At 37.7% G+C, this 15843-nt stretch overlaps 1 protein-coding gene across 1 annotated transcript; it reads left to right on the forward strand.

Annotated features, from left to right (window-relative positions):
* Positions 1 to 65: 65 nt before the first annotated feature.
* LOC120155539 (ubiquitin carboxyl-terminal hydrolase 8-like) lies at positions 66 to 15367 on the forward strand. The gene is made up of 13 exons (XM_039167074.1): positions 66 to 304; positions 665 to 919; positions 2408 to 2549; positions 3152 to 3211; positions 3307 to 3402; positions 10829 to 11176; positions 11281 to 11421; positions 11529 to 11699; positions 12327 to 12584; positions 12672 to 12820; positions 13439 to 13993; positions 14549 to 14822; positions 14908 to 15367. Exons 1-13 carry the CDS (start codon positions 195 to 197, stop codon positions 15019 to 15021), a joined length of 2673 nt encoding a protein of 890 aa, XP_039023005.1. The 5' UTR covers positions 66 to 194; the 3' UTR covers positions 15022 to 15367.
* The last annotated feature ends 476 nt before the right edge of the window (positions 15368 to 15843 follow it).

The raw sequence follows: 15843 nt of genomic DNA on the forward strand, positions 1-15843 counted from the left end.
ACCCAAAAATATATGAATTTCCCTCCTTGAATCCTCTCCCCCAGAAATAGAAACTCCTCTTGTTTTGTTTTCTTCTTTCCCCTTTTCTGCAAAATCCGGCATTATTTCCCCCTCTCTGTTCTCTCAAAATATGAATACCATTTTCTCTCTTCAACTTTAACCCATCTTTTTTTATTTTTTCTTTATCTTTTGAAATGGTGGATCTTCCTTACGATGATTCCTCCTATTCCACTCTCCGGGTCGACTCGGACAACAATAACAGCGCCAGCAACGATGAACAGCGAGTTTACTTTGTGCCCTTCAGGTCAGTTTTCAACATTTCTTTAAATCTAAAAATATCTAAACCCAAAAGATTATCCAGTCACAAAGAACAAAGGGTTCCTTGTATTGGGTATTGGTTTATTATTGGCGGAGTAGTCAATCTCTAGTAATGTGATTTGGAATCTTAATCAAATGGGTTACTTTCTTAGTAACCAAGAATATGTTGTTTTCGTTTCTTTTTATAGTTTTGGTTTAACTGGTTTTTTGTCGGGTTTTATAAGCATTTGGTTGGATTTCTTTTTATGAACTGTGTAAGTGAGATGTCCAGCTTTTGAAATTTCTAGTGTTTTGTCTTTTAAGATTTGGTTCGAAGAGTTGATTCATATTTTTACTTCACTTAAAGGTGGTGGAAAGATGCACAGGATCCAACTTCCAGTGAATCTGGTTCGAACAGGGGGATTTTGTATACCGCAACTCCGGGAACTTCGTTCGCTGGTCCCATGAAGCTAATCAACAACATATTCAATTCAGATCTTGCTTTCAATTTAAGGAAGGAGGATGATGATTCTTTGCACAATGGCGAAAAGGGAGAGGTTGGTGTTTCAGGAAGGGACTATGCATTGGTTCCCGGTGAAATGTGGTTGCAAGCTCTTAAATGGTGAGTGTGTTTAGATTGATTTTTCTGTATAATCTCATTAGACACTGTCTCCATCAGTTTTAAATAGATCGAATAGGTAGTTTACTTATCGGCTGTTCTTTCAGTGCTTTTTGATTTCATTGTGCGGTAACATTGCATTTATGAGTTTGGATTGATAGGAGTAAAGACGAAGAGCCAAACTTGTATGAGACAAGTGAATCAAAGTGAAGTCTGATTTTGCCCCAGTTTGGATTAGCGAAGTCTGAAAAGAGATAATTTTACTATACTCTAGATTTTGATCCAAGCCTACCTTTTGAAAGATCCTTAATTTCTCTGTTAAGTATAGTTTCTGCATTAAGTGAACTATTTGCTTCCCATTTGAATCATTGCGATGTCTCCAATCCTCCTGGAAATAACAGGAGAATAGGTCTATGAAAAACTACACCGACGGTTCTCAAAATGGGAGCTTATCCTACCTTGGGATCCTTGCACCAAACCCTGATATATACTTTACTACAATTCGTGCTTTCTGTAAATTATATGGCACTATTTGTAACCTTTTAAAATGAATTTAGCTTACGATCTGCTTTCTAAACTTTTTTTGCTCACTAGACACTACATGAATTAGGGAGCCTATTGTTATGAACTGAAATATTTATGAAAAGTTTATATCATCTGAAAACTGTAACTGTACATATTCCTGATCTTTTAGATTCTAAGATAAGATGGCTCCTTCATTCTAGCAAAATCAAACTTTTTTTTTTTGATAAAGAAACGAGCCTTCGTTAAAAACCCCCTTCAGAACCACTGCTGTACAAAAATACAACAGCAGACATTGGAAGGAGGAAAAGAGTGCCTCAAATGTTATTCCAACAATAAATTACACTTCATACGACAGCCGGCTATTACAACCCCCCCCCCCCCCCACACACTTAACCTCTTACCTCTCTACAACCACAAAATACTGAACTACTACCCTATACCCGACTTAGCCAAGCTGTCTGCCTCCCAATTCACAGACCTTTTTACAAACCTTATAATAACACTATGCTCGAAAACAACACTGACAATTTCCTTAACTAGCTGTGAAAATACGGTAGGACACACTTCTGGATTCTTAATCTTAGTTTATAAGAGCATGACATCCTTTATCATGAATTATCTGCTTAATCCATTTGCAACAACTGCACTGTCAATTTTATTCTTAAAATTTTAGTGATCCAAAAAGACTGACTATATAAGCACCTTTTATGTATAATTTTTTTGTTCCTTTGGTTTAATGATATTTACATGGCTTATTCTTCCGTGTCCACTTTTCTTTCTGTTCACCTTGTCTTTCCCACTGATTATATGAATTTTAGAACGAAAAGCAACGTTTGTTTGAGTTACTAAAATCTGATACCTAGTTTTCTGTTCTGTTGTTTGAAGAATCAATTCTATGTGGTCCTTAGAAACTAAAAAGAGCTTTTCTAATATCTCTCAAGTTATACTCTCTGCTTTTCCATGTAGGCATAGTGATGCTAAGATTGCAACAAAAGTCGGAAAAAGCTTTTCAGCTGCTGAAGATGACATGGCAGATGTGTATCCGTTGATGCTAAGACTTTCTATTCCACGGGAAACAAATTCACTGGGAGTAAAAATTAGCAAAAAGGTAAGTTCATTTGATCCATTTTCCACTTTTGGTCTGTGAAGATATTTCACATTAGGCTATCCAAAGATTCTGTAGTATCCAAATTTTAGGTTCAATGTTTCACCGATCCATATGTTATTTGTAAAATGCCAATCGAGCATGACAGCATATCATTAACGGTCTATGATGATTTTTCACTTTGGAGAGGGGCTTAATTTACTTGTTCCTGTTTGTTATAGATAGCATTGTTTAGAAAATAATTTGTTTCATAGAACCAGTTGTGTTATGTATATTATCTTTCCAGTTACAGGACTATGCATTTCTGATTTGAGTCTTGTGTTGTACTGTAACAACTTGGTTTGAAATGTTATTATTGACAGACGGATTGACTCCATTCACAAGATTTTGATTGCATCTTGGGATTTTAGACTTTCTTACAAGTAAAGAATTGCTAGAATTGTGATATAGTTTAATAGTTTTATCACCTACACTACAAGATGTATTTCTCATTCTTTTATTTAGTTAAATTTTACATGTTCTTACATTTCTGAATCATTAGCCCTCATCCACATTATCAGATGCCCTTGGTTCTGTGTGCCTACTTTATGTTTCATTTTTTATAGGACAATGCAGTGGAATTATTCAGAAGAGCCTGCAAAATCTTTAGTATAGGTTCTGAGCAGGTAATTTTCCTTATCATTACGGATGATTTTTTTTCTTCTTTTGTTTACTTTTTCAATGGGATGTCTATCTATGTTTCTCTGTTCCACTTCCACAGTTACACATTTGGGACTTCTCTGGGCAGACAGCTCTATACTTTATGAATGATGGAAATGGATTTCTCAAAGATTCCCAACGCCAATCAGATCAGGAGGTAAGAGGTATTTTCTGGGTTTTAAATGTGATACTGGTTTACTCGATTCTGTTTACTTTCCCTCCAAGATGCGCTTCTTAGTTTTTGTGGGTGAGAGAGAGAGGGTCATTGCTGGTCAGTCCTCCGGTGAGGACTGGACGGTTTTTGTGGACAATCTGAGTAAAAGGGTAACATGGAGAACAGTAAAGGAAATATTGCAACAGCAGAGAAGTGTTTTTCGTGTCTTTATTCCGAGCAGTTCTAACAAGCCGAATTATAGAAACCATACTTTTGCTTTCGTTCAGTTTGCAAAGGAGGAAGGGTTGAAGAAGGCAATTGCAAATGTCAATGGTATATGGTTAGATGGTAAGAAAATTTCGGTAGGAGTAGCTAAGTATCAGAAGCAGAAACTTAGGCAAGCTGTTAGGAGTAATGTCAGAAGGGATGAAGACAGTTTGATTAAGGGAGGGTATCAGAGTAGAAGAGTTGGACCTGAGTATTTCAGTCGTTTGAGAGACGAGAGATCGTATAAGGATGCAGTAGTATCTTTTGATGGGCAGAATGAAGGTCAGGCGTGTAATGAGATTCGGGAGGGTCCTACAGGCAAGAACGCAGTTTTGAGGAATCTGTGGGAGATGCATATTCCAACTGATGAATATGACTGGGTGAAAAGATCATTAACTGGGGTTATGCATGGAATTCGTGTATATTAACTTTCGGTTCGATGAAAAAGAGTTCAAGGAGGTGTGGTCGAGCAGACGAGAGGAAGTGGCCTTCTGGTTTGATTGGCTGGATCCACTTATGAGTGAAGAAGGTGTCCCAATGACATTTTGTTCGGTGGAACTGATTGGAATGCCCTTGCTATGCTGGAACGCTTCTTTTATGGAAAAGATGGTATCAAGATGGGGGAAGCTGGTGTGTATTCACGAGTCGACGGCCAGAAGAGAAGATTTGGCGATGGCTCGGGTTTTGTTGAGGGTAGCCAGTCCTTTTGACATCCAGGAAACTGTTACATTGGGTTCATATGGGAGATCCTTTAAGGTAAAAATTAATGTGGGTTCGGTCTATACAAATCTGGAAAGCTTGTCAGGAGTAAACTTTACGGTGGCCGGAGATGGTGAATTCAGAGATGAAGCTTCATCGGAGGAGAAAGAAGAAAGGTTTTCTGATGGGGTAGGTAGTCAAAAATTGTGTGCTGAGGACTCTAGGGACACAGTAGACAGGTGGTTGGTAGGGGAAAACTGCACAACAATGGCAGGCGGCAGTGGAAGTTAGCATTTAATGTTTGTAGGATGGAGAAGGTCAAACTAGGGGTTTAAAGATGTCAGATTTTACAGAAGAAGATTTTAATTTTAAAGGGGATTATCGGGGCCTTGGTTTAAGGAATGCTCCTTTAAAGGATAGTGATAAAGCCCAGTTAGAGGGCTTTAATTAATTTGGGTTATGGTAAACATAAGGAGTCTCAGGTGGAAGGTTTAGGAGAACAACATCAATCTGGTTCGATGGAACAATTTATGCAGAACGAGGTTTCTGTTACGCCAGAATTAATTTCACTTCCCATTCATGGTGAGGCTAAGGACAGTAGGACTTCAAAAAGCTCAAAAGAGGAAGGGTTAGAAGAAGTAATAGCTCAGGACAAGGAGGTTAGTAGTGCAGAAGGTTCAGAGGAGGCAAAGGACGCAAGGACAATTCATATGGGCAGTAATCAGGGGATTGGAATCACCAAAAAGTATTATGCACATGGCTTAAGGAGTTGGGGTCCTCTAGGTCATTTGTCTAATAGTCTGTATAAAAGAAAGACATCGATTAGAAGGTGGAATTCTGGCTCGTTTTCTAGAGTGTATTGAAGATCTAGAGAAAGAAAGGTATGGTTTAATCCGAGTAGAGAAGGAGAAGCAATACAATCATTGAAACCTACTGATCATAACATGACTATTTCCGATTCTATGATGTGTAATCATTCCCTTCCTACGATTTTGGAGGGAAGATCCATGGGGGTCGAGGAGGAAGGAGGCTCTAGTCACATTTCTGCAGGTGATCATTTAAAGTCTTCTAGGAGTGCAAAAAGTGATGCAACTGTTTGTCAATCTGGTTCAGTGGCTAGGAATGAGAATAGAAGAGAGAGAAGGCTTTTGACAAGGGAAGCTCTGGATGTGGTCAGTCGACCTACTGCATTTTCTACAAATTTCTCGGTATTTTTAGAGGAGGCTTTGGCTATATGGGAAGTTAGTAAAATTTTGGGGATTTCTTTCAAAGAGGGTTAGAAGGCATTCCTGGAGAAAATTATAAATTATGAGGAGGGTTTGGATGTTAGTAAGGGAGGGTTGAATCCGGGAGAGTAGATTTTTGGTTGATTTTCTACATCGAGGCGTTGGTTTTATATCTATATATTTATGATAAAGACAAAGATTATTTCATGGAATGTCAGGGGTATTGGTAAAAAGGAAAAATCGAGAGCTATTGCTAATATGGTTAAGAGACTCAAACCGTGCTTACTTCTTGTTCAAGAAACAAAGTTAGAATCTTGTTCTCAGTCTCTAAGGAGAAGGATAGGTGGAAATACTCTAAATGGAGGATCTTTCGCCCCAGCAGTGGGATCCGCAGGTGGTCTTATGGTTTTGTGGAATGATAAGGAATTTGAAGTTTCCAATAGCCATTTAAGTGGTAGATTCATTGCAGTTTATGGGAAAATTTAAGAATTCTAGAGAAGAGTGTGATTATTAATGTGTATGGTCCTTCCATTGATTCTGAGAAGGCAGAATTCTTCAGGGAGTTGCTGGATTTTGTTGCTGCTCTCTTAATGTGTACCTCGACCCGGCAGAGAAATTGGGAAAGTCCCAAAACTGGCTCTCCATTGATATTCTTAGGAATTTCTTGAACCAATCTAACCTAATTGATCTTCCTTTGGCTGGGGGAAGGTTTACATGGTGTAACAATAGAGAAGCTTCTACTTGGGTCAGACTAGATAGGTTCCTAATTTCTGGGAGCTTTCTGGTTTGTTTTCCGAATATCGTCCAAAGCCTATTACCTAGATCGCTTTCTGACCATAATCCTATTTCTTTGGAGGAAAAATATGTGGATTGGGATCCTAAACCGTTCAGATTTTTTAATTACCTGTTAGAAGAGGAAGGTTTTGAGGGCTTGGTCAAATCGTCCTTGGACAATTGGAGGGTGAGCAGGAAGAGAAGGGGCATTTTCAACTTTTTACAAGGAGCTAAAAATACAATTAGAATATGGTCTGGAAGAAAATTCCATAGGATTGCTGGGTCTATTAATGATTTGGAGTTGAAGATAAATGATCTTGAAGTTAAAGCACAAGGTGGTGTTATCTCCCAACAGGAGTGGGATCACTTGATGCAGTCCAGAAAGGTTCTGTGGAGGCTGTATCGGACTGAAGAAAGTATTTGGTTTCAGAAATCAAGGGCAAAATGGATTAAAGGTGGGGACAGAAATACAAAATTTTTCCATCTGTCTGCGCTCAATAGAAGTAAAAGGAATGAAATCACAAGCTTGAAGATTAATGGCTCAAATTGTTTCAGACCCGCAATCGATCAAGTCCCATATTGTGGATTTTTTTAAGAAAGCTTATAATTCTAAGTTCACTATGGAAGTTGATGATTTATCACTGGATTTTGCAAAGCTGACAGGGGTTCAATCCTCAAAGTTAGAGGAGTAGTTCTTAGAACAAGAAATATGGCAAGCGGTAGCTACCTCGGACAGTTCTAAAGCACCAGGACCGGATGGCTTCACCATGGGATTTTTCAAGAAGTTTTGGCCTAACCTGAAGGAACATGTAGTGAAATTTTTTCTGGATTTTTTCTTAGGCAAGAAATGGGACCATGGGATCAATCATGCGTTTATTACGCTTATTCCGAAGAAGATACAGCCGGTTAATGTGGAGGACTTTAGACCTATTAGTCTTGTAGGCAGCCTCTATAAGATTCTCTCTAAAGTTCTATCTAAGAGGTTGAGCTGCTGTGTTGGAGATATTATTAGTCAGTCACAGTTTGCTTTTATCCCGGTGAGACAGTTGTTGGACTGCGCCTTCATAGCGAATGAAGGTATTGACTATTGGAGAAAGAAAGGGCTGCAAGGGGTTGTTTTTAAAGTTGATTTTCGTAGAGCATATGACTCTGTGGAATGGCCAATATTATTTAGAGCAATGTCAGAGATGGGTTTTGGAAGTAGATGGTGCTCGTGGATTTCTCAGTGCCTTTCGACAGCCTCGATATCGATTCTTGTTAATGGGTCTCCTTCGGAAGAGTTCCCTATGGACAAGGGGCTAAGACAAGGTTGCAGTCTTTCCCCACTACTGTTTAACATTGTTGGAGAGTTGCTACATTTAATGCTCTCAAAAGCAGTTGATAAGGGTTTATTTCAAGGCTTTGTTATTGAGAAACCTGCAAATTCTACTGGACTGTCTCATCTTCAGTTTGCGGATGATTTAATTATATTTTGTCAATCCTCTCTTACTCAGATTAAGAATGTTAAAAGAGTGTTGAGAATTTTTAGTATGATAGCGGGTCTGCACCTTAATTTGGCAAAGAGCAAGCTACTGGGGATTAATATGGAAGAGGAAGTTTTAACAGACTGGGCATCACAAATTGGCTGTTCAGTAGGTTCTTTTCCAACAGAATATTTGGGACTTCCATTGGGAGCCAAGAAAAATTCGGAGACTTTATGGGATCCAGTTTTTCGAAATTTCAGTGCCAAGCTTGCTGGGTGGAAAGCTACATGTCTGTCATTGGCTGGTAGGACAGTCTTATTGAAATCGGTGCTAACTTTTACCAATTTTTTTCTTATCATTGTTCAAAATGCCTAACAAAATCGGTAAGAAGTTAAATTCGTTAATAGCCAATTTCTTATGGGGTGATAAAGAGGGAAAGAGGAGAATTCATTGGGTAAACTGGAGCACGGTTTGCAAGCCTCTTAACTGTGGTGGTCTTGGTGTTCTAGATTTGAATCTCACCAATCGGGCACTTCTGGGAAAGTGGGTGTGGAAATTTTCCAATGTTAAAAGTTCCCTATGGAAATGTGTGTTGAGCAGCAAACACAAGGTTAGTTGTAAATCGATGTCTATTAGGGAGGTTTCTCGTCCACAATCTTCTTGGATTTTGCGAGGTATTGCCAACAATTACTTGAAGAATGATTCGGAAGGAATTAGTCTGAGATCAAATTCGAAACTGATAGTGGGAAATGGAGAATCCATCTACTTTTGGAATGATATTTGGGTCAATGAGAGTCCTCTCAAATTTCTTTTTCCTAGAATTTTTGTGCTCTCTCCTAATAAAGAGGGGAAGATTGCAGAGTTTGATAGTTTTGAATTGAGCGGTTGGGTGTGGAATGTTCAAACTAGAAGGAGCTTAAGTGATTGGGAGCTGGCTCAATGGATGGATCTGATGTCTAAACTAAAGGACATTCAACTTTCAGAGTTGGTGGATGATTTACTGTCGTGGACAGCAAGTGGAGATGGTCTGTTTTCGACAAAATCATGCAGAAGTTCTCTTTGCCCTGTGTTGGGGAGTAATAATTTGTGGTCAAAAGGGGTTTGGCTGGGATTTGCTCCACCTAGGGTTGAAGCTTTCCTCTGGCAGCTTGCTTATTAGAAAGTAGCAGTCAAAGCTGAGTTGGTTAAGAGAGGTATGCCACTCGGAGATGACTTTCTTTGTCCTTTATGTAAGGAGAAGGAGGAATCAGTGCAGCATTTATTTATTTCTTGTGTTATTGCTTGGGAATTATGGAATAAATTAGCTAGTTTTTGGGATGTATCGCTGGTTTTACCACAAGACCCTCCTTCTATTCTTATTTCCTGGGGTGAGTTGAGGGTGAACTCGACTATTTAGAAATTTATTCTGGGAGTCATCTTTTGGTCTATTTGGAAAGTCAGGAATGCTGTGGTTTTTGAAGGTTCTCCTCTTGACAGATTGACTTTGTTTTTCATTGTTAGATTCAGGCTTTCTAAATGGTTCCTAGCCAAATTCCCTAAGATTTACATTCATAAGGATGTGCTGATTGGTAATCCATCTCTGGCAGATGGAGTTACACCTTCTAAAGACAAAGTTTGTGATGTTTTTAGATGGATTCCCCTCCGGTTGATTTCCTTAAATTGAATGTCGATGGAGCTGTCAGATTAGATGGATCGGGTGGTGGAATTGGAGGTATTTTAAGAGATTGGAATGGGTGTACTCTTTTGACTTTTTCAGAGAATGTTGGCATAGAAACTCCTCCACTTGCTGAATTAAAGGCTATTAAAAGAGGTATTGAAATATTTTTGTCATCTAGATGGGAATCTATTGGTAGGTTGATCGTTGAAAGTGATTGCTCATCTGCAGTGGAGTGGATTCAGTCCCCGGTTTTGGCTCCTGTCTTCTTCTCTCCTCTAGTTTATAAGATTTTGACTCTTATCACTGGCAGGGTTCATTCGGTGAGGTTGATTCTAAGGTCGTGTAATGGGGAAGCGGACAGTCTAGCTAAGAAAGGGATAGGTTGATTGTAAGGTTTATAATGTGGTTTTTATGTTTTCAGTGAGTAGTTTGTTTCTACCAGGAGGAGTGGCTTTGTTTTATGGATAGTTTTGTAGTGTAATTGTTAAATCTTATGTAAATGTTCTCCTTTAATAAAAGTTCTAAGGCACTCTTTTCCTCCTTCCGCTGATTAAGGAGCTTTATTTCAAGCTTCTTTAATCAAGAGGGGGGTTTTTAACGAGGCCTGTCATTCTTATAAAAAAAAAACACGCCTTTTTAGCTATTGTTCTTCTCTGCATGCCTTGTTTAAATACGTTCATAAATTGGTGTAAAATAACCACTCAAGCATATAAATTCAATCTTTGACTGAATACACTATCTTCATGTTTCTTATAGCTATTATTCAGTATAATATTTTATTGAATTCTCTTCCCGTATGTTTGTTTGTTTCAAATAGCACAAAATCCAAACATTGTATTCCATTATATGTTTTATACTTCAATGTTTGGCTGATCCATTGTGTTTCCATCATATGGGACACATTCAATTAAAATATTGTAAGAATCCTTTATTGGGATGATTAAATTACATAAGATTGATCGTGCTTTTTGAGACAATCCTTCACATCTGAGTTTCCTTTAGGAAAGTTCTGTGTTTCTTTACACTATGAGGGATATTCTAGCTCTACTCTTTGTTCTGCTTCCGCTTTCCCAGTGACTGATTCTTTACAGTTACGTTTCCTTTAAGACAGTAGAATGAATCTTCAGATAAGGCCAGCAATGATTAGAAAGCACTGTTAGCAGAGTGTGAACCAATTTTGAAGCAAGGGGCAACTTGATTTTTCCTCTTTATGTTAATATACTGCTCTCTTACTGCTGTCTTCTTGATCATAATTGGAATATCATATATATTAGTTTTCTTACAAATCATTTTTTGCTGTTTTAGTGCATGCCAGTAATGTTTTGTCACTTTTGTTTCTGTAGATTCTCCTGGAGTTGCAGGTCTATGGGTTGTCAGATTCCATGAAATGTAGGGAAGGGAGAAAAGATGAAATGTTAGGACAACCTCCTGCAAATTGCTCTCCTGGTGCTCCAGTCTTGTTAAATGGTTCCTATGGCAATTCAAACTCCAATTCCGTTGGTACTGCTACAATATTATGTGGAAGATCTGGAGAAGCTGGTTCTTTGGGATTGACTGGATTACAAAATCTCGGAAACACTTGTTTCATGAACAGTGCCATTCAGTGCTTGGTTCATACACCCAAGGTGGTTGACTATTTTCTTGGAGATTATACTAGAGAAATAAATCCTGACAATCCTTTGGGAATGAATGTAAGTAATATTTATTTGAATTCCTTTCCTTTCATGTTTGATTATATTTTTTCATAGGTTTCAGAATAGTATGATGTTTGAACTAAAGCATACGAATTTTTCAGGGTGAGATTGCTTCAGCCTTTGGGGATCTATTGAGGAAGTTATGGGCCCCTGGAGCAACTCCTGTGCCACCAAGAACATTTAAGTCAAAACTGGCTCGATTTGCTCCTCAGTTTAGTGGGTTCAATCAGCATGATTCTCAAGTCGGTGAACATTTTCTTGATCTCAATAGCTGAGTTTTGTTTATCCTTCGGTGGGTATATGTAATCTTAGGAACTTCTTTATTAATTTGACGTGTCTTTTATCTTAGGAACTTCTTGCATTTTTGTTGGATGGACTTCATGAGGATCTCAATCGTGTTAAAAGTAAGCCTTATGCTGAAGTGAAGGATAGTGAAGGTCGACCAGATGAGGAAGTAGCTGATGAATATTGGCAAAATCACCTTGCTCGCAATGATTCTATCATTGTTGATGTGTGCCAGGTAAATTTATTTTTCCTTAATATGACTTGGTTCTGAGTACTCGACTACTCGTCAAAAGTTTTGACTTGTATGGTTCACACGGTACTCACTTTCATTTTTCCCTTGGTCTTTATTTAATTTCCGTTCTTTTGAACTCCTAAAGATGTTGCTTATGAGGAAAAGAATGCAATATTTAAGATGACAACTTGGCATATGATATTAGAAGATATCATTTGTACCGGAAAGAAGTGGATATCATCAAATTCCTTTTGTTTTCAAGGAAGGGTGACATGGTGGTAGGGATAGTTTAGCACCCATTTTGGAAGATTCAATATTCATTTTTGTTTTAATGTGTTCTTATAGAATGATAGTAACATTACTTGTGGATTGAATGAATTATTCAAGTATTGATTTATAGCATGGTTGATTTTGTTTAGTTAATCAAATACATCAGGAATGCTGGATCTAATTTGTTTACAATCCACAAGTAATGTTACTATCATACTATAAGAACTCATTAAAATACATCAGGAATGCTGGATCTAATTTGTTTACAATCTTATGTAACACTTCGTATTTTAATATAAAAGTATGTGGAGTTTGCATGTTTTTGTTGACAAGTTTATTATTCCAATTGATTCATTGCAGGGTCAATTTAAATCAACTTTAGTTTGTCCAGAATGCAGAAAAGTTTCTGTAACATTTGATCCATTCATGTACCTGTCACTACCTCTACCATCAACAACATCGCGAACAATGACTGTAACTGTCATCAGTACTGATGGAACCCTTCCACCATTTCCCTTAACAATTACTGTCCCAAAGAGTGGGAAATTTGAAGACCTTATCCAGGCTCTAAGTGTCGCATGTTCTTTGGGGGCTAATGAGACCCTTCTGGTGGCAGAGGTTCATTGCATTCTTTACAACATCTGTACCGTTGTTTTTATGCTTATAAATGTTCAATAAATCTGTAAGCATTAATTTATATTGCAGATATACAACCACCGAATTATACGTTATCTTGAAGAGCTTGCTGATTCTTTATCCTTGATTAGAGATGATGACACACTGGTTGCTTATCGATTAAATAAAGACATTGAGAGAGCTCCTTTAGTTGTGTTTACTCATCAGCAGCTGGAAGAGTAAGTTTGTTTAATTCATACCTTGACTATTTTAGCTCTCAGCTTCGCATTCACATGACTACCAAATTTTGCTATTCCTAGTCTATATTTTATATTTATGAGCGCTTGTTAACGAAGGTGTATCTTAATTGAAAATATGTAAGCCAAGTATCCTATAGTTGCATCTTTGGATGGGCACATGGAATTGTTGCTTCTACTTATGATTGTATCTTGTTTAATGGGTTCGTAATGTTATTTACCAATCATTTGTTGTAGATTTGATAGAAATGATACATTTCATGTAATCTAGACCTTGTTGCTTGCTTCACGAGGTCGCACATTTCAAGATTACTTTATGTGTGTGTGTGTAGTGTAAGTGGTGATATGTTTTTGTGTTATAAAATATTTTGTAAGTTCTAGTTTACCTCTCAACATTACTTAGGAAAGAAAGATGGTAGATTCACTTGATCGTTAAAGACTGTCACATGGTCTTTTTACCTTCTAAAGATGTAAAATTCTCGTGTATATCTTTGTTGTACACTCGCCTACATCTGCATGACAAATACTCTGGGTTTGTCTTGTGAATATCCATTAATTTTGCTAGGTGTATCTATAAACTACGGGCATTCATATTTTCAGGCACTACATGCTTGGGAAACTGACTTCAAGTTGGAAGACATTCGGAATTCCTCTTGTAGCAAGGCTTTCTGATGTTGTCACTGGATCTGACATCCATGGTCTATATCTGAAATTACTAAATTCTTTTCAGACACAGGCTGAAGAAGTCTTAGATGTCCGTGATAACTCTGAGAGCACTGCAGTTGAAATTTCTCCAAAGGATCATGATGCATCATCTCCAGTTCCAAATGGAATTGAAAGGACCCCTGATGCAAATGGGGATTCTGCGCCTTCAGTGGCCGAGTTACAATTTTACTTAACTGACGAAAAGGGAATCAAGGAATCCCAGATACTAATGTGTGAAGTGATACCAGTTGCAGGAGTGTCCCAGAGATTACATGTGCTCGCATCCTGGCCAGAAAAATACGTTAAAAAGTATGATACACAGCTTTTTAGCACTTTACCGCAGATCTTTAAGTCCTGCTTTTTTGCTAAGAAACCTCAGGAATCTGTTTCTCTGTATAAATGTCTTCAAGCATTCTTGATGGAGGAGCCGCTTGGACCAGAAGACATGTGGTCAGTGTTTACATTTTTCTCTTATAACTTTGTTAAGAAATATTTTGAATCTTAAAAAATAATTTATGTTCATTATTTCGGAGGATTAACTCTTATTACCAAGTTGAACCTTATTTTGCAGATCACTTTGATACTTGGAATGTTTCCTTGACTTTGCTTTCCCTTGTGATAGAAAACCATGCTTGCATTTGTTATTGGAAGATGACAAGCCCTTTATGTACTAATAGCTCATCTATGTCCATTGATTTGGCTCTAAGTCACTGCATTTCTTTTCAGATTAAAAGAAAAAAAAGATCCGTCATTTTGTTTTTAATGTATGTGAGAGATGTTTATAATTTGCCACTAGTCCCTCCAAATATCCTTGATTATGTTTGTTATACGATTACTTGAAAGTTGAAACACTAGCCTATTTTATACACAATCAAACATACATGTATAGATATATGTACATGAGAAATTTGGCTATAAACTTCAAGCAATAGACCTTTTTTTCAGTCATCAAACTTTTCTTGTCATTGTCTATCTAATGCCTGGTCTTGCGTAATGGTATTTTAGGTACTGCCCTAGATGCAAAGAGCACCGTCAAGCGAGTAAAAAGTTGGATCTTTGGAGATTTCCTGAGATTCTGGTTATTCATTTAAAACGATTCTCTTATAACCGGTTCTTGAAAAACAAGCTGGAGACATTTGTTGACTTCCCCATTGACGATCTTGATTTGTCAGATTATATTGGCTCTAGGAATAGCGAGTTATCTAATCGTTACATGCTTTATGCGGTTAGTAACCACTATGGAAGCATGGGAGGTGGTCATTATACTGCATTTGCCCATGTAAGTAATGATTTAACCACAATTCTCTCTTTTTCATTCAAAGACTGGAAACTGATTGCCTGTTTAATTTTTTTTTCTGGTGTAGCATGGGGGCGGACAATGGTACGAGTTTGATGATAGCCGTGTTTATCCCATCGGCCCGGATAAGATAAAGACATCCGCTGCTTATCTTCTTTTCTACAGAAGGGTTGTAGAATAAAAACATCCAGGTCATCATTTACTGATCAAACGATTTCAAGCGAGGTATTATTTGCCGGTGAATATATCAAACTTCATGCTGCCTTACAATAATCAAAATCTCAAAAGAGTCTACTTTCATCTTTGGCACCATTTATACCTGAGTTGATAGTTTTTAGTACTACAAAGGAAGGGGAATTCTTATAATCTTAAGAGTTGATGCCATTGATGACTGTACCATAGTAGGAAGAAAGAATGAGAGGGGAGAGTGCTTGAAGAAGGGGAAGGGGATATTTTTCTTCTTCTTTTACACCTAAAATCATTTGTGAAGTGTCTATCCTTACTCATATTACTATTATTTTTTAACCCATGAAAATGTACAACTGTTGATTGACAGCTTAAATTCAGATTTTACCAAGGACAAGCCTTGAATTTTGATGTCATTTGAAAATGTTATTAATGTTGCGATTCAAATTTTATATCCTTTGGATGCTGTTCTTAAGGATATTCACGTAAACCAGTCCGGTTAAACTTCAAGTTTACATGTAATGGTGGACCATTTCCATATTTGTGTAAGATGTGACTAGACTCATCTTGATAGTTGTAGTACCATGGCATGAGCATGACACTGGATGAACCCAGCTAAGTACCGGACCACCATCTCTTGGTTAACATTTTAGTGAGGGCGAGGTCAGGTCCTTGTCCCTGCTCATGTGGTTCTCTTTTTCTCACCCACTTTTCCCCCATGGACATTAATTTCTTTTTTTTTTACCTTTGAAGTTTGATCTTTCCATTCCCATAATATGGATTTCAATGGATAACTTCAGCTGGTGGAAGGAGATTG

Source organism: Hibiscus syriacus, unplaced genomic scaffold (assembly GCF_006381635.1).
Source record: "Hibiscus syriacus cultivar Baekdansim isolate YM2019G1 unplaced genomic scaffold, ASM638163v2 tig00111193_pilon, whole genome shotgun sequence".
Lineage (NCBI taxonomy): Eukaryota > Viridiplantae > Streptophyta > Magnoliopsida > Malvales > Malvaceae > Hibiscus > Hibiscus syriacus.